The sequence below is a fragment of the Gymnoscopelus braueri genome (genome assembly GCF_963280865.1).
Source record: "Gymnoscopelus braueri genome assembly, chromosome: 7".
Lineage (NCBI taxonomy): Eukaryota > Metazoa > Chordata > Actinopteri > Myctophiformes > Myctophidae > Gymnoscopelus > Gymnoscopelus braueri.
In genome coordinates, this window is record NC_137608.1 from 28,020,689 (window position 1) to 28,043,188 (window position 22,500).

General features: G+C 43.5%; 1 protein-coding gene across 1 annotated transcript in view; it reads left to right on the forward strand.

Annotated features, from left to right (window-relative positions):
* Window positions 1–296: 296 nt before the first annotated feature.
* The window catches only part of ntrk2a (neurotrophic tyrosine kinase, receptor, type 2a), a gene marked incomplete at its 5' end in the record, with an annotated part of 127,391 nt that continues 105,187 nt past the window's right edge, over window positions 297–22,500 (forward strand). The window contains 6 exon segments of the mRNA XM_080433554.1: window positions 297–395; window positions 397–539; window positions 3,250–3,324; window positions 5,894–5,965; window positions 6,613–6,681; window positions 7,938–8,086. Of these exon segments, the coding sequence (XP_080289680.1) occupies window positions 297–395; window positions 397–539; window positions 3,250–3,324; window positions 5,894–5,965; window positions 6,613–6,681; window positions 7,938–8,086 (607 nt within the window).

Consider the following 22,500-nt stretch of genomic DNA (forward strand, 5'->3'; position numbering starts at 1 on the left):
GTAAAGGAAGCAAAGCATCAGAGAGAAATTGGCTGTTTAACCTTTTCCACATCTTTTTTTTGGGTGATTTTCCGACTGTCAAGGCCGATGGCTTTCTAAATGCGTCCTAATTTCAGCTTCGGGATTGTTTAAATTTTACATTTAAATTTATTTTTATTATTTTTATTTCTCGTCACAGAGAAATAAAAACATTGAAATATATATATATATAGTAGAGCAATTAGGCTATTTATTTTTTGTTATCTGGGCTGATCCCAGCCATCCTGGGCCGGGCGTGGGGGTTGTTGGTACCCGAGATGAGCGCCTGGAGACCTGGGACCGGAGGAGACGTGTCTCCGTCGGGGAGGAGAGGGTCGGGGCTGTGGGTTCTGTTCGTCGGGCTGGCGGTGGGTTCGGGGGGGGCTGTGGAGGTTCGGGGCGGCGTGTCCGTCGTCATGCTCGTGCAGCGGGACCAGGATCTCGTGCGTGGACCAGGATCGGGGCATCATGGCTTTCCCCGTCCTGCCGAGCGAACTGGAGATGGACAATGTCACTGACATGTGAGTGTGTGTCCAAGATAAGCAGATGTGTTGATAAACAGAACTATGTCGGATGATGTAGGCCAGTGGTTTTCAACCCTTTTTATTTCAAGGTTCATTATTTTTTATTATTATATATATTATTTATTCGGCATTTGAGTCACGGATCCCACCGTTTGATGAGATTTACACTCTCAGGACCCAAGACTTAGAATATTTTGTTATCGGTGGATACGATTTTGTCCACAATTCCATGCTGTATTGGTAGCCTACCAACAGGAGAGACAACAGGCAAACGTTGATCAAAATAACAATTATTTAATTAAGTAATGCAGAGATGTGTAACAATAATTTAACTCATGAGAGCGTAAAATGAACGAATAAAGATCTATAAGGGTCTAATTGGTTACCAACTCTCCATCATTTAGATAGGGTTGCTCAAGGACCACCGCTGGTGGTCCCCGGACCACTGGTTGAGAACCACTGTGTAGGCTATTGAATGAATTGTTGTCGCTCTCATTCTCACATGTTCCCTAATAGTTGACTATAGTTCTGAAGGTGGGTGCATGTAATCCCACTGTAGGGCAGGGATGCCATGCAGCCACCCTCCTCTCCAGACTGATGCACAGTCTGTCTCGGCCATGCATGTGTCACCTAGAAACAACCCGCTGCTTTAGTGGCTTTTTTTTTTTGCAAGCCAATCAATGTCAAATCAAAAATGGAATTGAGCTGTACGCATGTTTAAGTCACATTAATTCCAACACATTCTTAATTCAGCATGGTTCGGCACAGACAGCATCATGTGTAACCTAACCTATGTTGCATAACAAACAACCCCAAGTGAAGTTGGAGCATTATCGTGAAAGCAAATGGGTTAGAAAACAAATTAGTCATAAGCAAACAAATTAGGTTATGTTTGACCCCAAAAAAATGATTAGGCTATTAGCCCACTATGGCAGTGTGTGTGCACACCGCGAGTGTTTGTCAAGGCTGTGCACGTGTGTGTGTGTGTGTGTGTGTGTGTGTGTGTGTGTGTGTGTGTGTGTGTGTGTGTGTGTGTGTGTGTGTGTGTGTGTGGGCATTGGTCGGAGCGTTGAACTATAAATGCTTGGTTTGGTGGTTCCGAATCAGAGGCAAACTTGGCCGCAGGGAGAAGCGCGCGGAGAACGGGGGGAAGACTAGACACACACATGTTACCACACACACACACACACACCACTGTCTAAATATTAGCACAGACACTTCCCCAGATGATTATAGCGGGACTCCATTAAAATAAGCCCCAAAGACCAGAAATATCGACGTTCAAAAGAGGCGATTCCTATTTTCTGTCATACAGCCATAGTCTATTTGGGGCATTTTGGATCCTCCATTTTCTGTTGTTGGGAGATTAATTTGAACGGAGACATAATCTGGGATTTTTAATACGAATTTCAAAGATCCAAATGTCCTAAAATGTAGCTTTGGTTACTCCCTGTATTTGGAAAGCTGCACATATATAGGCATCTGAATCACCAAAGACAGAATAACGCCCTCATTAAAATGTTTAATTGCTTCGATAGCCTATCATTTTTGGCATAATATTCTAGATAAACGACCTTGATATCAAGTTTGGCAGGGAATAAACAATCTTATTTATCGTCGGCCTTGCCAGAAGCCTTGAAGCTGTTTCTGTGAGCCAGCAATCTCGTGAAAAGCATGCACCCAGAGTGCTTGGCTAATGCAAATAGTCAAATTAATGACCATGAGTAGTTTTTTGCCTGTAAATTACTAACAACCTTGCTCAAATCAGACAGAGACAGGTTACAAAGTTATCCATCTGTGTTGAGTACTTAATTATCATGGTCAAATTCTATAACAAGCACATATAGCCTTCTGCCATGCCAGTAGGCTAGCCTACTGTAACTGGTTGAATTAGATTTTGTTGTACCTTTCTTAAAATTCTAGCCTATAAAATCATTGTTTGTTCTAACATATTGTAAAACAGTACACATGAGAAGGCATTTGACTGAGATCATCTCACAACAATATATTAACAGATCAACAAAATGTTCAAGAAATTGTGTTGATAGCCTATAATTTGTTTTGTATTTATCTTACAATATGGGTATCATCATTTCCATAGGCGATACCCTATTCAAATGATGATCCACCATGTTTGATTAAAAACTGTACCAAAAAAAAATTGTACTAAAAGTTCAATCCCATACATATTTATATATGTAGGCCCTCATTCACCTGGAAACAGTCACCTGGAAACAGTCTTTATGGAGCATGATGGAGCGGGGGTAAATGTATTGGCCTAGACAGACAGGACATCAGCTGCGGTTATAGAGGACGGGAAGGGCATCAGGACAGTGTGGTTCTATCTTTTATCATTCTTAACCTCGTGCCTATATGTGTGCCTACCTATGGTCTATACAGACTCTGTGTTTGTATTTGGAATGAAATCAGCCATGCATCGATTAGATAGAAATTATAGCTTTCATAACTTTCATACCGGAACCGCTCAAAGAAGAATGACTCAATAAATAGCATAGTAATTTGCTATTTGCTAGGTTTTCAAATAGATCTGAAAGTGGGTCAGAATCAGAATCAGCTTTATTGTCACATCACAGGTTTACAGAAGGAAAAAAGTCTGTTGTACACCTTTAAGAAAGATCATTGCTGTGTATTGTTTTCCTCTTTTTTGCAAATGAGCCGTCTAATATTTGATTGTATCTCGTGACAGCTACATCGCCAACCAGAGCAGCTTCTCATCTATTAACGACAAAGACCTGCACTTCTACAGGAATCTCAGGAACCTGTGAGTTTACTGCTACAGTTCATCGGCTCTATACTGTGGGACATGGCACATGGGAAACAGCTTTAGTCATTTTAAATGGTTTTATTTTGGAACCACCAATGACCAACAGTATTTGATATGACACTGTGTGACATCTTGTAACTGGTAGTGTTGGCCAATGGCCACACTGATTAATCCCCATCACAGTTGAAAGAGATATTCTACATATCCAGTCTCAGAAGTTGCCCGTACAGTATAGGCTATATCACCACTGCTTAGAGACATTGATAAATGTGCAGCATTCTAGTGCGGGCTGGGAGCAGTTTTACTGAATCATATAAATAACAGTATAATTATCTTGTTCCTTACAGCTCACTAAATAAGGCACATTGATTTATTTTAAACTGCATCCTATGCTTCAGGTAATATTGGCTATTGCCATTGCTTTTAAATGATGCTGTTTAGAACTATGTATTCCAGAGTGATTTTTGCTGATATATGCTGTTTCTTTCTCCTAAATAATAGCATAGATCTCATTTGAAAATGTTTGTCTGCACCTGAAAAGCAGAGTCCACCAAGCAGCAAAGTCCCATGACATATATTTTGTATCAAATAATGTACATAGTGTGAGGTTTTCTTTAACACTTAAGCACCACTTATTTATGACAAATTACACTTATTTTATGACAAATAGCTAGAATAGCCGATCTCCAAGCTCATGCGCATATTTAATTCAGTTTGACCATAGAAAGGATAAAACAAATCCCCATCGTTGATCAAAAAAATGTATGGCCAGAGGGGGGATATCAAAAACAGAGGCATGTATTTCCCCCCTCATTCCCCCAGCAAATCCAACCCTGAGTTTGGCCATAATGTAGGGTACTATGTTGTATCTGGTGGTGGACGAAGTACTAAACCCCAGTACTTGAGTCAAAGTATAGATACTCAGCTAGAAGTGAAAGTTGCTCTGTCAAATTTGCTTTTAAAAATACTTAAGCAAAGTACACACCTTTATATTTGACATTGGGCTGGTTAATTCATAAAGTACCTTTTGCCTTCTTAGACGAAATGTAGTGGAGGGAAAGTCATAATTATTCAAAATACAAGTAAAGTACAGATACTCAAAAATGATTACTTCATTACTATCCGCCACTGGTTGTGTCCACTGAGCTATATCAGGCTCAATATTAATGTTGTTCAAATTTCAATATTTCAGAAAATCAAGTGGTTACATTTTCTGTAATGCTGCTATTTTGTAAGCAAAGGTTTGCTTGAGATTGCTGATAATGCTAATACTATTCCACTGCAAGCTTTAACTTCTTGCAAGTAAGCGTTTTGCTCAAGCAAACATTTTCCGAAAGGTATATATCTAATTTCAACCTCTAAATACGTTCACAGTTCCTTTTGAGCCAGACCAAAATTAATCAGACACAGAAAACAGATTAAACCGACTTCACAGCAGGTAATGCAGTCACGTGGCCTCACAAAATGACACAGCACAATACTGTGTTAATGTAACTCTGATGCGTAATGCATCCTTATAGATAGATACTGTAGATAGATAGATATAGATAGATAGATACCTTTATAGATCCCACGCTGGAAATTCAGGCGCCAGAGACAGCACAGCAGTAATAAGTTACAGATACAGGGCATAGAAGTACAGTACAGCAGAGTAACATCGCAATAATACATCCTCAAACAATTATTAATAAAAGTATACAGCCGTATACACTCTATACTTTATACATCATTTCAATGCTGAAATTGCTGTATATTATGCATAGATTATATGTATATTATGGGTTTTACTGTACTGTCAATAGAAAGAAGACCACACTAAAAGTATTGGTTCTTCAGCGGTTCTTTGGCGTGTCTTTGGGGTGGCTGAGGCGCTATATAGCACCACCGCTGTACAAAGATCAGTTAATCCCCTGTATGTTTCTTTAGAGGTTTTCTACAGGTTCTTCATCTTACTTTAGGTATCTCTAAGGTTCTATATAGCACCATTTAACAAAGGTGCTACTGTATATATAGCACCTTTAAGATAGGTGCAACTTGTACGTATATAGCACCAAAAGAGGTTCCCCTATGATTACGAGCCAAATAACCACTTTTTTGATCTATACTATTTTATGGACTTTAGTTACTGAAAACTATTTTGAGGGCATCTTGGTGCCCTATGCCATTTGATCAAATGTAGTCTTAAATGACAACATGCTGTATCCTGATAGATGATTTCTTCAGATTGTGTGGTTTCTTAGCTTATCTGGACAACAAGCCTCTGCTGGTTTTTATCAGTTAATATCACAGTTTATTTGTCCTCTTGTAGAACAGTCATCTACACTGCAGATGATATTTAAGCCGATATATCGGTGTCCCTATATATCCCTCTGACCTAAATATCCAGCCTACTCAAACTCTGACTGCACTTTCAGTCTGAACGGAGCCTGCATGACAGGTCTGCAGTCAATAACCGACGTCATGGCTGCTGCTGTTGTTGATCCTCGTTTTTGTTTTGAATGAAAATGTCACTGTTGCTGAGGATGATTTTGTTGTTGTTTAATGCTGTTGTTATTTCTTGTGTCAGAACGGTGACAAACAGCAGGCTAACGTATGTGTCCAGACTGGCCTTTCAGAACAACCTCAAACTACAGTACCTGTGAGTAAAAATAATCTGTATTTTTGAATGATTCATTCCTTTCTTGTCTTGATTCATTCCTTTCTTGTCTTGATATCATGGCGTCCCTATTGATGCCCTTTTAGGGAACATTTCCTTAATTCAACGGAGGATGGCACAGAGAAGAAATTATGCATTGTTTGAATTATTAAATAATCATATTTATTTATTTATTTATGGTAAGATTTATTGTTTAAATTACTTGACATTTAATATTAGCCCTCTCTGAGCAGGAGATGTATATATGGTAACTCAAAAAGACAGACCAATCAATGAGTCCTGCTAAAGGAAAAAACCTGTGCTAGATGAATGTTTCCTGGTAGGAAAGGAAGCCCAGTTCAGCCTCTTCTCTGGATAGGATTTGTTATTGATTGTGGAACCTCAAGACATTGCCAGCATAATTTAACTTTGACAGCACTGCGCTGTTTAAACAGAAGAGCGATAAAACACTGCATTTTCAGAACTGTACCACTGCACCACTTAAGGTTAATTTCCCTAATCCTTAAAGCAGGAAACTTTTAACGAGAAAAAGATACAGGCTTATTGGTTCACCAGCAGTATTTTGAGTGAGAATTGAGTGTATTTCAAACACAATGTAATTCAGTAATGTTCTGTCTTTTCATTTGCAGGAATTTGAAAGATAACAACCTGTCATCACTGTCGTGGAGAATATTTCGACATCTCAATATATCATATATGTGAGTTTCACATGTGAGAATTTCTCTCTCCATCACTGTCTATCTATCTCTCAGTATATCTGTCTGTCAGGCTACACAGTTAAATCTTGAGTGTTGATTCATCCATTTGTAAGTCAGTGATTGTACAAATGTAACCAAATGGACCGTAACATCTGTACACTCTTAGACCTGTCTCAGACCTGTCTCAGACCTGTCTCAGACCTGTCTGTCTGTCTGTCTGTCTGTCTGTCTGTCTGTCTGTCTGTCTGTCTGTCTGTCTGTCTGTCTATACCCCTTTCTAAAGAGCCATCCCCACCAAGAGAGATAACTATAACGATTATAAATGTAAATATATTGTTTTAAAAATCATTCTAACGGAAGTGGATGGCGTGACGTCCACACCACAACTATAAGGACAACAGTGGTGATATAGGGATCACTTTTGAGGCGATCTGACTATCGATACAAACACCTGCAGTCAATCAAATTGCATCCAAATTTACAGGGCGTCACGTTCAACACATCAGTCACGTTTCAACATGGCAGACGTCATTGCTGAGTGACTCCTCTCCTCTCTGAAGAATTTCGTAAACCCATACTCTTGTGTCTGGTTTTCTATTTCGTGAGCTGCACAATGTACAGCAGTAGGTAATCAATATCCATTTTGGGGCTCCAACACAGCTGTAACTCGCACTGTGTGTTGGCGCCACTGTTTACAGAACGTTAAGCCTGACTTATTCTCGGTTGTGCATCATGTCATGCACCGAAAATAGCCAGTCTACAAACTCACCATGCGTCGCAGCACAACGAATTGTGAGCTTGTAGATCTGCTATATTTGGTGTGTGGCACCGGCACGCAACTAAGTATAAATCAGGCTTTATTGTTCAACAGTGTGGGTGTTCACATCATTATCGTTATAGTTATCGTTATAGTTATTGTTATAGGTATACTTTTTGGTGTGGATGGCCTTTCAATGTCCTTCCTCCATCTGTCTGACCCTGCCCTTCTGTGCGTGCGTGCGTGCGTGCGTGCGTGCGTGCGTGCGTGTGTGTCTGTGTTTACAATATTAACACATTTTTGCAAATTTTCTTTTCCTTTCTTTATGTGTGTGCGTGCGTGCGTGCGTGCGTGCGTGCGTGCGTGCGTGCGTGCGTGCGTGCGTGCGTGCGTGCGTGCGTGCGTGCGTGCGTGCGTGTGTGTGTGTGTGTGTGTGCGCGTGCGTGCGTGCGTGCGTGCGTGCGTGCGTGCGTGCGTGCGTGTGTGTGTGCATGTGTAGGATCCTGTCAGGGAACCCTCTGCACTGTTCCTGTGAGAATATGTGGATCAAGCTGTGGTTGGGGGAGGAGGCAGACACACAGGAGCTCACCTGCATTGAGGAGGGAGGGCGACGCAAGCTGCTGTCCAGACTCACACTGCCTAACTGTGGTGAGCATACAAACACACACACATGCACGCCACACGCATGCACACGCACACACACACACACACGCACGTGCACACGCACACGTGCAACAACAACAACAACAACAACAAACCAAAATGTGTGAGGATGTGAAATTATTTGTTAAAAATGTGTGCCATTTTTACTTAACCTGCTGGCCCAACCTAACCCCAACCCTAAACCTAACAACAACCTAACCCAGTCAATAGAGCACTTGCCTTTGAAACACATTGTTCTGCATTCAATCCCGGGCACTGCCAAATTAGCCTATGAGTAACATGGCTTTCTTGGGTAAATAAGACCTTCAGTAAGTGCTGGGAGCTGATGGTTGGTGTGGGGCTCCACCTCAGTAATCCATCTCCCTATAGGGTCTACCACAGTGTGAATGTACTGTATATCTGCTCAGCTGATATCAACAGTAAGCCACTCTGACTTACTTATTACTTTACTTAATCCAACCCCAGTCCTAATCGTAATCTCAAAATCCCTAAACCTAAATTTAAAATTAACCTTAACCCCGGCCTGAATCTTTACCTGAAAATGTTTCTCAACCATAAAAATTGCCATTTTCTCTCATGTGGACCGGGATAATGGTCCTAATACTAGTATTCTTGTGGGGATATTTGGTTCTCACAAGTATACAGTAATAAGACCTGTATACGCACACACGCACCGACGCACGCACACACGTACGCACACACACACACGCACGCACACACACACACACACACACACACACCCACACACACACACACCACATTAAAACAAACACATACGCACGCAGACAAACACTTCAATGCAGACACAGACGTAAACAATCTTCCAGCCATACTTATCCTAATTTACTTACAGTGTGTGTCGGGTTTGTTTGGCTGGATGCGTGTACCAGCAATTTAGCATGTATGCATTGATGTGTGTGATGGTGTGTGGGTTTGTATGTATACAGTATGTACAGCTTACATGCTTGCATGTATTTATGTATGTATGTATGTATGTATGTATGTATGTATGTATGTATGTATGTATGTATGTATGTGTACTGTATGTATGTATGTATGTATGTATTAGGGGTGTGCCGACTAATTTCACCAAACGATACGATACGATATTTGGCTCACAACTTCGATACGATTTCGATACGATACGCACTTTTTTATTATGAAAATATATGGGGGAGAAAAAATGCAAACAAATAATTCTGTTTTTGCATTAGTCAGACGCAAACTTGTAGCTTTTCAGCTACAATAGCCGTTTTGAATCCAAATAGGGCAATAGTGAGACACCTGACCCGAAAAAAAAAAACATGTTGTCACCCTTTTCACCTCGGGGCTGTTTGCATGCCTGATTATTATTATTGTAAAAAAACAAACAAAAGAAACGATATTTTTTTCCTTCCAAAACGATACATATCGTCACGAAAACGTATCGCGATATATCGCAGGACGATATATCGGCACACCCCTAGTATGTATGTATGTATGTATGTATGTATGTATGTATGTATGTATGTATGTATGTACAGTATGCTTGTATGTACTGTATGTATGTATGTATGTGTGTGTGTGTGTGTGTGTGCGCGTGCGTGCGTGCGTGCGTGCGTGCGTGCGTGCGTGCGTGCGTGCGTGCGTGCGTGCGTGCGTGCGTGCGTGCGTGCGTGCGTGCGTGCGTGCGTGCGTGCGCGCGTGTGCGTGCGTGCGCGCGTGTGCGTGCGTGTGTGTGTGGGGTTAAGAGGACATACTGTACCAGCGGATGGTGAACCTTTCTACAAAGAAGTGATATAGTGTGGGGTGATCTGTTACATCCATCATTGTTCCCTATTCCACTAAAGGTTCACTGGCTGCAAATGGGCTGACATTGTCTCTGTCCTATAGGGATGTTCTCTTATGATATATAGATCAGTTACCATGCACAGGATTGTCTGTGTGTGTGTGTGTGTGTGTGAGAGAGAGTGATAGAGAGAGATGAAAAGAGAGCCTAAGCAAGAGAATAAACTCTGGAGAGCTATTATTGTGTGTGTGTGCGTGCGTGCGTGCGTGCGTGCGTGCGTGCGTGCGTGCGTGCGTGCGTGCGTGCGTGCGTGTGCGCGTACGTGCGTGCGGGTGGGTAGTCGTTATGTCATGGTATAGAGCAGTTACGGTCATTGGAGATATTAGCTCATACTTTAACTGGAGAAAGGTCGCAGTAAAGGAGAGTGCAGAGGCAGAGAGATAAACATGTCTTGAGATGGCTGTGTACAGTAATTACACACAGCAATGATATCATTGAGTCTAGTTTTTTTTTTAAAGATGCAGAGTTGGATTTTCACTAAATGTTTTACAATAAAATGAAATGTTATAGCGACCATCTGCACAATGCTTTATAGCCCCATGTGAGCCCCTTTCAGACTGCACACTTTCTTTCTTGTTTCCCTCTGAGTGTTTTGAAGCATCACTTAGTATATACCGGAAATGAATTCCTCAGATTTTGTGGGAAATAATACCAAAGTCGACTCCAGTTGTCTCAAATGAAAGTGAGCAGTTAGGATTGCTTGCATTGGAAGGCAATTTAGCATCAATTTGACAGTAATATTAATGAGAAAAAGTCATCAGTGTTTTTAAGATAATGTTGGTTTGAATGAAGAGGAAGATACGATGGAGATTATCTAGTGTGTTATCTAGTGTGTGTTGTCTATGTCTAAGTTTACAAAATAGTCTAAATAATCTATTATTACAACACTGTATTTGAAAATTCAGGTACTTGCACAAAATTCATCACAATAATTCTCTCCAACATTTTTCTGAGCTTGAGAGCAACCCAAACAATGAAGTAATTCAGTCCAGTCCCGTGGAAATTGAGTTCAGCCAAGCGATCTCTTGAGCTTGTACATAAAAGTCAAGATTTATGTCTGATTGGATTTATAAACACACACTAAAGACAGTATAATGATACATATAGCAGTACATTTTCTTTGCTCTTATAGTCCAATCAGTCTAAATGTCAACAACGGGGTAATCTCCACAGAATGCAAGCCGATGGAATGGCGGACATTGTGTTGGTATTTGTTGATTGAAATCTTGATACATTTACAAACATATAGGTGAAAGCTGAACATGACTTTTGAGTGCAGTTTGTTGATGTAAAAGGTCTGTTACTGTGTACAAGGGGGAACAATTTTACCTCCACTGAGACAATAAAGTAGCAAAAAAAGCTAACTTTGCATAGCTAGTCGTAAGATATTCTAGACAATTAGATAAAAATCCTTAACATATATGGTCACAAATAGCGCAGGGCATGCATGACACGGAGGACGCTAATGGCTAAGTTACCCAGGAGGAAGCTAACGGTGTCATTGATAACTCCTATTGATCTGTCCTCTCTGCATCCCCTCCATTAGCAGCAGTTATTTTTGGCATTTCCACGGTTACAGCGTTTCCCCTGGAGAGGAGTGCAGGGGACCCCCTGGCAGAGTGACATACGAGCAGGGCACGGGGGAGAGGCGTGCCAAACGATGCCCCAGGGCTAACACTGATAGACTACATGAACGCTCAATCTGGCCAAACCGCTGGCCTTTGGCCGCCTGTTGTTTGGTCTTGTTTGTTTGCTCTCTGTTGCTACTCCTGATCTGTGACTTTTTCCCTCTCTCCCTGTCTTTCTGTGTCTTTATCCAAACGTCTTTAACCCATTAAGGCCCGGGAACGCATCTGTGTCATTTTTAGATTTCTTTGGCTATTCAAAAAATAGCAGATATACAAGCTCATTTGCTATTTTTTGAAAAATCGTGAAAAATGTGTGCAAATCTTTTAATGTATACTTTTTAAAGCGAACATTTTTAACTCAAATCTTTGCTTCTGGGGTTTTACAAACGCTCGCTTTAAAAAATATATATTCAAAGATTTGCACACATTTTCACGATTTTTCTAAAATAGCAGATTTTTTTATCTGCGATTTTTAGAATAGCCAAAGAAATCTTAAAATGACACAGATGCGTTCCCGGTCTTCATGGATTAACATACCCTTTGTATGTCTCTTTCTCGGTTTCCTTGGCCATTTATCTCTCTGTTTTTGGGTCTGTCTCACTCAGTTTGTCTCTCCGTCCGTCCGCTCATCACTGAGTGACATACGAGAAGGGCACAAAGGGGAGGAAGTGCCAAGCGGTGCCCCAGGGCTAACACTGATCTCTCTGGCCACCAATCTCTCTCTCTCTCTCTCTCTCTCTCTCTCTCTCTCTCTCTCTCTGTGTTTTTCTTCCTCTCTTCATCTCTGTATCTCTGTCCCTGTACTACAGTGCATTTCCCTCGTTGCAAGTCTGCAGTATATAGGCATTTCTCGCTGCCTAACCGTGGCAAACCGTGTTCAATACAAAAATGAGTCATTTGTGTCATTCAGCGCCAGGGCTGGTGCGAATGCTTTTGCAAGTGACACGCTGAGTATTCTGTCTCAGAAAGGTGCGTGTCCCTTCTACACCCCTTGACAGATAGCGAACATCATCATTTGAATCAAGGAGTCGAACACAGGAGTAACTTTCCAGTCTTTACTGTATCTTCTCATAATCCAAATCTTTTTTGTAAAACTGAAATAAACAATATAACAGTGTCTTGGTCACAAAACATACACATAATGCAAATGTATCATCAGAACATACTGTACAAATAATCTCCAATCATGTTATGGCAATAGGCAAGTTAGTTTAACATTATGACAAAAAGCTACATTCAACTTAGTTTAGTATTTTTAACCACAGCATCATGAAATGTGTTTTAACTAAATGCCACATGAATTACAAATTATGCATATGCACAAAATACAGAAATGTACAAACTAAAACATGAAAACTTACAAGCAAAGGCTCTCCAAGGCACAAATGCAGGTAAAAGAATGAGGAGCTCTGTCCAAGTGAAGAAACTCCTTTTCTACAAACAAATTAGGATTCAGGTGTGCTGAAATCAATGAGCTGACCTGACACGCCTTAATACTCATTACAGGTCATAGCACAGCTGAAATGGCTTAATGCCAATCACTGGGCTTTTTTGTGGCAAGCGCCTCTAGGAGGTGCCAAAGAGTGAGTTTTGGAAGGCCACATAATGTGTGCCATGACACTCCCCGCCTGGGATTAATCAGATACCACTATATAGTACAACAAACTGAAATCACAATAAACTTTCACACAGAATAAAGACTAAAAGATATCAGTCCTTGGTTGACATCAGAAGAACTGTCTCTGAAACAGGTCTGAAGAATGTCTTGATTGTTCCATTCCTTGCGACTCTGAGCTCGACCTTTCTGACTCGTCCATCACTGCCAGCCAGCGCATTGGTCACAAGAGCCATGGGCCATTCGTTGCGCTTGGCCTGGGCGTCTTTAAGAAGGACTACATCGCCCTCCTTCAGGTTCTGTCGTTCCTCTTGCCATTTGCTTCGGCTCTGAAGCGTTGCCAGGTATTCACGCCTCCATCTGCTCCAGAAGGTGTCGGCAAGATGCTGCACCTGCCGCCATTGCTGCCTGTGTAGGTCGGATTCCTTGAAGTCGCCTGGAGGGGGACGCAGGGTGCAGACCTTTTGAGTGAGGAGCATAGCTGGTGTCAGCATGAAAGGTGATTCTGGGTCAGTTGAGATGGGAGTAAGAGGCCTTGAATTGACTATTCCTGTGACCTCTGCCATCAGGGTAGACAACACGTCATGTGTTAAGCGAGAGGCGCTGGTTTGCTGCAGCATAGAATCCAGTATGCGTCTGGAGACGCCTATCATCCGCTCCCAGACTCCTCCCATGTGGGATGCATGAGGCGGATTGAAGACCCAGGAACAGCCCTCTTCAGTAAGGTACTGCTTCACTCTGGGTTCATGAGGATCGGTTGTCAGGATTTCCAGATCTTTACAGGCCCCTATGAAGTTGGTCCCGCAATCCGAGCGTATCTGCTTTGCAGGTCCTCGAAGAGCAAAGAACCTTCTCAGGGCGTTTATGAAGGTGGATGAATCCATGCTGTCGATCAGCTCAATATGTATGGCACGAGTACTCATACAGGTGAAGAGAATAGCCCATCTCTTGCTTTGAGCCTGTCCTCCTCTTGTACGTCTTGCAACCACCGTCCATGGGCCAAATGCGTCGAGCCCAACATATGTAAACGGTGGTTCAGTGCTCAAGCGGTCGATGGGCAAGTCCGCCATCTTCTGCTCAGTTGCCTTCCCACGAAGCTTGTTGCATATCACGCACTTGTGAAGGATGCTGTTGACACACTTCCTAGCACCGACAATCCAGTACCCTGCAGTGCGAACAGAAGCTTCGGTGAACACACGACCCTGATGCTTGACTCGGTCATGGTAGTGGTTCACGAGTAGTTTTGCGGCATGGCTGCGGCCTGGAATAATCACAGGGAACTTCTCTTCGAAATCCAGAGCAGCATGCTTAAGCCGGCCTCCTATCCTGAGAAGGCCTCCTTCGTCCAAGTAAGGATCCAGTTTTTTCAGCGTACTGTTCCTTGGAATGTATTTTCCATTAGCAATGCTGATGAGCTCTTCTTCGTAAGCTTCTCTCTGCACAGTCTTGATTATGACAACTTCTGCTTGCAACATTTCCTCTACTGTGCGAGGCGTTGTGCAGTGGTGCCATGATCTGCAGGTTCCGTCCTGATCATCTGTTGCCTTACAGGACTGGACGATGTGTATGAGTGAGGCTGTAGCTCTCACTAGTGACCTCCATGAAGAGAATCGCTCAAAGCGATGAGATCCTAGAGAGGAGCTCCCAGTAGATAGAGTAGTGGCGAGAGTGCGAACTTCCACATCTATGTCTGGGTCGATGAGGTCAAACCTCTCCTCTTCCAGCGATGGCTCTTTCCCAGCCTGAGCCAGAAAAGCAGGTCCTGTATGCCAAGTGGTAGTGCTTAACAGAGCAGCTGGTACAGAGCGAGTGGCGAGGTCTGCAGGGTTGCGACTCGAAGAGACGTAATGCCACTGTGCTGGGCTTGAGACCTTTCTGATAAGCTGCACTCTGTTGCAGACGTACACATAGAAACGTCTTGTCTGGTTATGGATATATCCCAAGACGACTCTGCTATCAGTGTAGAACTCCACAGCATCTGGGGTGAAGTCCAGTTCACTAGTGACGATCTGTGCTATCTCTGCGCCTAGAACAGCAGCCCCCAGTTCCAGTCTGGGAATGGTATGAGCAGCTTGTGGGGCAAGCTTCGCCTTACCTAAGACGAATCCAATGTGACATACTCCTGCGCTGTCGATGACACGGAGATATGCCACTGCTGCTATCGCCTTGATAGAAGCATCTGAGAAGATGTGAAGTTCTTTTCTCAGAGCTGTAGAAAGGGTGGTGGCAGCGTATGGTCTGGGAATCTCCAGCTGTTCGAGATCATGGAGTGATTTCCTCCAGGTGTTCCACTCTTCCTCCTTATCTTGAGGAAGCGGAGAATCCCAGTCTAGGGCCTCACTTGATAGTTCTCTCAACAGGAACTTCCCTTGGATAGTGATGGGTGCCACAAACCCGAGTGGGTCAAAGAGACTGTTGACAGTAGCGAGTATCCCTCTACGTGTAAAGGGCTTCTCTGTGTCAGATACACGGAAGGTAAAGATGTCTTTCTTCAGATCCCAATGAAGCCCAAGGCTGCGTTGGATAGGAGCAGGATCGACATCTAGGTCGAGGTCTTTGAGTGCCTTTGCACGATCTCCGGTGGGAAACGCTTCCATCACTTCCTTGCTATTAGAAGCAATCTTGTGAAGTCTGAGATTTGATACGGCGAGCATCTCCTGTGTCCGTGATAACAGGTCGATGGCTCCTTCAGCTGTGGGCATTGAGAGAAGTCCGTCATCAACATAAAACTCCCTCTCAACAAAGTGCTTGGCATCTGCACCGTACTCCTCTTCACAGTAAACAGCTGCGCGTCTGAGACCATAAATGGCCACGGCAGGAGACGGACTATTTCCAAACACGTGCACTCTCATGCGGTATTCGATGATCTCTTTGCTGGTGTCATTGTCTTTGAACCAGAGAAAGCGAAGGAAATCTCTGTTGTCCTCTCTTACGACGAAACTGTGGAACATCTGCTCAATGTCTGCTATCACAGCCACTAGTTCTCGTCTGAAACGCAGTAGAACCCCCAGTAGACTGTTGTTTAAGTCTGGACCAGAAAGAAGAACATCGTTCAGAGAGATGCCTCGTTTTTGTGCACTGGAGTCAAAGACAACTCTGATCTGACCAGGCTTCTGTGGATGGTACACCCCGAACGAAGGTAGGTACCAACACTCTTGGCCTTCTTGCAGGGGAGGCGCTACCTCAGCATGGTCACGATCAAAGATGTTCTTCATGAAGGTCACGAAGTGAGCCTTCATCTCAGGCTTCTTCTCCAGTGTGCGCAGAAGAGAATTCAGGCGTGTCAGTGCCTGGTCTCTATTGTTGGGGAGCCGTTGGCGTGGGGTTCTGAAGGGGAGTGGTGCCACCCAACTGTTGTTGTCATCCATGAACATCTCTCTACTCATGATGTCCAAAAAGAGTCGATCTTCAATAGACAGTCCAACTTTGTCATCGTTCTCTGACCTTTCAAAGATGGCATGTCCTATGGCACAGCTGTCGTAGATGGAGGTGTCGCATGCTAGGGAAATGTCAGGTGGAGGCTTGACGCTGAACTTCTCCTTGACACAGAACCGGTTGGGACATGGAGGAAGAAGGGAAGGACGTCCGTTGTCAAGTACATGGGTGCGGTAAGCACTTACAGCTGCAGGCTTGTGCACGGATCCTAGGCAGATATCTCCGACCACGACCCAACCTAGGTCGAGTCTCTGTGAGTAGGGGGTGTTGCTTGGTCCATTCCGTTGCTCCCGCACTTTGTGGACCTGGAGTATGTCGCGACCCAGGAGAAGAAGAATTTGGGCTTTTGGATCCAGTGGAGGAATGCAATGAGCAATGGGCCTTAGGTGAGTATGCCACTGCGCTGCCTCTGGAGTTGGTATTTCGGCCCTGTCATCTGGCATATTGTTGCACTCGATCAGAGTTGGCAGTTTCACCTTCGTCACGCCATCTAAGGACTCCACAATGAAACCTGTGGCCCTCCTCCCTGTGGTCTCTGTCACACCTGCACAGGTGCGAAGGGTGTAAGCTGAGTTTTCTCCCTTGATGTTCAGCAGGTCGAAGAACTCGGTTCTGGCAAGCGATCGGTTGCTTTGGTCATCCAGGATTACATAGAGCTTGATTGCTTTATTTGGGTGACTCTCTGGATAAACCTTAGCAAGGCAGATCTTGGAGCATGATCTTGTATTCCTACCATCTCCACAGACCTCAGTACACTTCGTAGTGACAGCTGATTGAAGTGTTTCATCTTCTCTCTCCCCGCCATGCTCGGTTGGGGTTGCAGGGGGTGGTCCCGGATGTAAGACTGTAACGTGGGCGTCACTGTCACATTCTTTACATTTGATAGCCGCCTTACAGTTTCTGGCCAGATGAGTGGTTGTAGCACAGCATCTGAAGCATATGCCATTTTCCCTTAGGAACGTCTTACGCTCCTCAAGAGGCTTGCTCCTAAACCCCTTGCAGCGCTTGAGAGGATGGGGCTTCTTATGAAGTGGGCATTGCTTGTCAACATCCAAACCACTTGAATTGCTTCTGTCATATGACTGCGTCTGATTCACAGTATCTGACGAGACCTCGGTCTTGTGGGCATAGACTGAGCTTTTCACTTGCCGCTTGGCTGGCTGCTCCGGTTTTGGTACACTTTGGTTTCCTGATGAAAGAGCAAAGCTTGGATCATTGCGTGACCGGGCCTCTCTGCAGATGAAGTCACAGAAGTAAGAGAATGGGGGAAAGGTAACACGATTAACAACTTTGTATTGGGAACCTTTAGCCATCCACCTCTCTTGAAGGCTGTAAGGTAACTTGTCTACTATAGGTGCAACACCACGGGGGGTGTCAAGATAGTTAAGCCCAGGCAGGTAACCTTCCAATTTAGCAGACTCCATCTCCTGTAGGAGATCTCCAAGCTCCCGAAGTTTCGAGGGATCCTTGATATTGATCTTTGGAAAGCTGTCAAGCCTGTCGAATAGAGACTTTTCAACAATCTCTGGGGCGCCATAGCAGTCTTCCAGTCGCTCCCAAGCCTTTCTTAGGCCTGTAACAGGATCGCCTAAATGCACGGCTCGAATCCGCCTCACATGATGTGCAGACTGTTCTCCCAACCACTTTGACATCACATCTAGCCGCTCACTAGCTGACAGGTGCAAATCCTCCGTTGCATTCAAGAAAGATGACTTCCACGACCAATAACTCTCCGGTCGATCGTCGAACCTGGAGAGTCCTGAGTTGACAAGCTCACGTCGTGCTAAGTATCTAGCGATGTCACTCATGTCAGAGTTTTTGAGCGGTGACTGTGGTGTAGACTGAATAGGTGTGGGAGAGAATGGCAGCGCTTGGATGTTGCGACGACTCACTGGTGTTGTCCTCTGACGTTGCTGTGTTGCGTCATTGCCATCAAGCTCCCCGTAATGTGCAGTTCGAGCTGCAGAGCGATGCTGCCTTGTTGGCGTTGCAGCTCTGAGATCATGAACAATGGGCTCTAGTGGTGGTTGATATGGCTCCACGCCTGCAGGAGTTATCGCCTCTAGCTGAGACTGCTGTTGAATATAGTTGGTAATGCGTTCAGAGACACCTTGTACTTCTGAATGCTTCTCTTCATGTTCACTTTCTGCTGCTTCCTCCAGCACTTCTGTCTCTGCAATGGCTGCAGCTACATCACATTCTTGCTTAAGAACAGCAAGACTTGCTTCCACACGAGCCTTTTCAATCATGAGTTCCGATTGTTTTTTGATAAATTCGGTCCTGGCTCGGGTGCCCTCCAGCTTGGCACGAGCCTTGGCGGCGGCTCTGCTAGCTGTTGAACTCCTTGCTGAACTCCTTGCTGAACTGAAGGCTATGGACCGTGTCTTCATTGTTTGCTCCGTTGGGCCTTCACCTGAAAGCTCTTTCTTTGACATCATGTATTGCTTATGCCGTCTGGTCGTATGAAGCGTGATGATGAGCGGGAAATACTTGAGATGAAGCTTCCTTTCCTGTACTGTAGTGCCTGTTGTGAGGCTGCTTTTTTACTATTCTGTCTCAGAAAGGTGCGTGTCCCTTCTACACCCCTTGACAGATAGCGAACATCATCATTTGAATCAAGGAGTCGAACACAGGAGTAACTTTCCAGTCTTTACTGTATCTTCTCATAATCCAAATCTTTTTTGTAAAACTGAAATAAACAATATAACAGTGTCTTGGTCACAAAACATACACATAATGCAAATGTATCATCAGAACATACTGTACAAATAATCTCCAATCATGTTATGGCAATAGGCAAGTTAGTTTAACATTATGACAAAAAGCTACATTCAACTTAGTTTAGTATTTTTAACCACAGCATCATGAAATGTGTTTTAACTAAATGCCACATGAATTACAAATTATGCATATGCACAAAATACAGAAATGTACAAACTAAAACATGAAAACTTACAAGCAAAGGCTCTCCAAGGCACAAATGCAGGTAAAAGAATGAGGAGCTCTGTCCAAGTGAAGAAACTCCTTTTCTACAAACAAATTAGGATTCAGGTGTGCTGAAATCAATGAGCTGACCTGACACGCCTTAATACTCATTACAGGTCATAGCACAGCTGAAATGGCTTAATGCCAATCACTGGGCTTTTTTGTGGCAAGCGCCTCTAGGAGGTGCCAAAGAGTGAGTTTTGGAAGGCCACATAATGTGTGCCATGACACTGAGTATTTAGACTCAATTGTTCACTTAACAGCCTGGATAGGGGAAACCTCTTGTGCTAAAAGTTTTTAGCTTTTTGTAGAACTGTCTGCCTGATTTTTTGGCTGACTGAACTGGCCGAATCAAAATGAACTGGCAGCAGAAATAGTGAGTCAGGGGCCTCGTTTTCCATGTGATGCAGTAATGTCCCCTCAGGGCTGTAGTGCTAGACAGAGTACCAGACCTCACATAACAGTGCTGGCCAGCCTTCTCTCCATATAGCCTCTGTCTGTCTGTCTGTCTGTCTGTCTGTCTGTCTGTCTGTCTGTCTGTCTGTCTGTCTGTCTGTCTGTCTGTCTGTCTGTCTGTCCTTTTGTCTATTTCTTGCTCCCACTCTCTGACCCTTTTTCTGACCATTTCTGTTTCCCTCCCCTGCTTGTTCTTCTAGTAGAGTACAGTACTTACTCCAACTGTGCACGGTCTCTGCTTTGCTGTCATGTACAGTATACTCTTTAAATCTGCACACATAGGAGACATGGAGGGATGTTCTCTGATGTCACAGAGATGGCAGATGACTGTCTCTTAATTATGTCTGTGAAAGGTCAGATGGCTCCGTCTCTGTGGGCTGGAGGTGGTGTCCACGCACGCACGCACGCGCGCACACACGCACACACACACACACACACACACACACACACACACACACACACACACACACACACACACACACACACACACACACACACACACACACACACACACACACGCACACTTGATCTTGCCAGAAATCTTTTTGTACATCTCTACCAGACGAAGTGTATCGACAGCCTCTCTGCTTTCACTTAGCTTGAGCAACTGAGTAATATCCAGAGCTATAGAGCACCGAAGTCCTGACGTCACTCGTTCATCCCCAGGTTTGCGGAAGTAATTTCTCTATGGAGAATAACATTGGGTCATCTTAGAATCGTCTCATATAAGAATTGTGGTCCAAAAATAAACACCGCGTGTCGGCGTTATTGTCAGGGAGGAGGTTCTGTATAGTTTATGATAGTCAGTCACTTATATTTGATACAGTCTGTTTCTGGCGAAAATGTAACTAATTTGGCGGAAGTAACATTAGCGTTTTCTCACCGTCAGTTGATGCTTCATATCCATAAGAGTCAACCCGCCGTGGTCATTTGTTTATTTTTGGAACACAGTTCTTATTTGACGCAATATTAAATACGTCTATGGGATTCAGAACGGGGGTGGAAAACTGCGAACCAGGTAGACAAACAAAGGATGTGTAAATGACGTCAGACTTCGGCGGTCTATAGAGGGAGACCCAGCCTGGCTTTGTTCCATCTCTCTCTCTTTCCGGTGTGTGTTTTTTCTTCTCCCGTCCCGAAGATTTCTCGAGGCCAGAGAATCACCTTTCTATCTCTCTTCCCTGCTGCTACTTCTGCCTCTTATCAGAAATCACTTTATCTGTGTGTTTTGAAAGGCCAGAGCACTACACACTGAACGTGAACAACTCTGCTTAAACGCTTAAACATCAACATATATCACAGAGTTCCCTCTTGTGGCACATATATAGCTATATGCTCTGCTGGACAACGTTGTGCAGCAATGGCACAGGGAACATTGTGGTACTCCGCTGGTAACATTATGAACAATGAATTAGAGTTAATTCATGCACAGTCAAATCCCCAGTATTAATTCAAAGGTCCATTTGGTTCCATTTGCACACTCTGTGTTAAATTAACACTGACAATGTTACTGCGGCCGTGTTGAATGAAAGTGATTGTAGTTTTGTGTTGAGTCATATAATGCGGTATATGAAAATGTACTATACTGTATGTATCATTATGCTGTCATTAGTAAGTTTATAAATACAATCAAACATAAATCTTGACATCCTTTTGATGAAATAATATGTTAGACCTGTTTAATGGATATTGAACTGCATTCACCAGCATTACGAAGAATAACCATTGCTAATATATAGCTTAAGGAATCGAATATAACAGGCGCCACTTCTCCATTAAACTTAATGGATACGGCCGCCATGTTCTTTTCTGTTGCCCTATTACTTTGAATGGTGTCCACGTTCCCGATATTGAGCAGGTACTGTACGAAGGCTCTTGAATGTGTGCTGGTATTTTTATGATGTGATATCTAGGCATCGATGCGCTGTAAAGGTCATTATCACACCAGGAGCAACGATATGAAAGTAGATATGAAAATGCATCACAATTATTTTATTTTGGTGGTGCCTCCATTCTTACACGTTGATGATTTTATTGGAGCAAAAAAATCAACCTTGTTTCGAAAAGTTATTACGACGCTTCATCGCCTCGTTATAATCGCACTCAGGGGTGCATGTACTCATAACACAAACAATAGTTTGCGAATTAATCGCACAAAATGAACACTCCCGGTGTGTATGGACCTTAACGTGGCCTTCTTCTGTAGCTAATATGACAATAGTTATGTGTTAATGTAAGTTAATGTTCTTCTTCTAATTATTCCTGTAATTGAAGGGTTCACATCAGCTATTTCTGTTAATCAATTGCCTGCACAAATGTAATTGCCTTATCGGTGGTTCATCTTCAAGAACATGGATTCTGGTTGCAATCCTGTCGGCTGTTGTCTGAACTAAACCAACAGTTTCACACAAAAGGTTCATTTTCAGCTCATGAATAACTTGCGCACCGACAT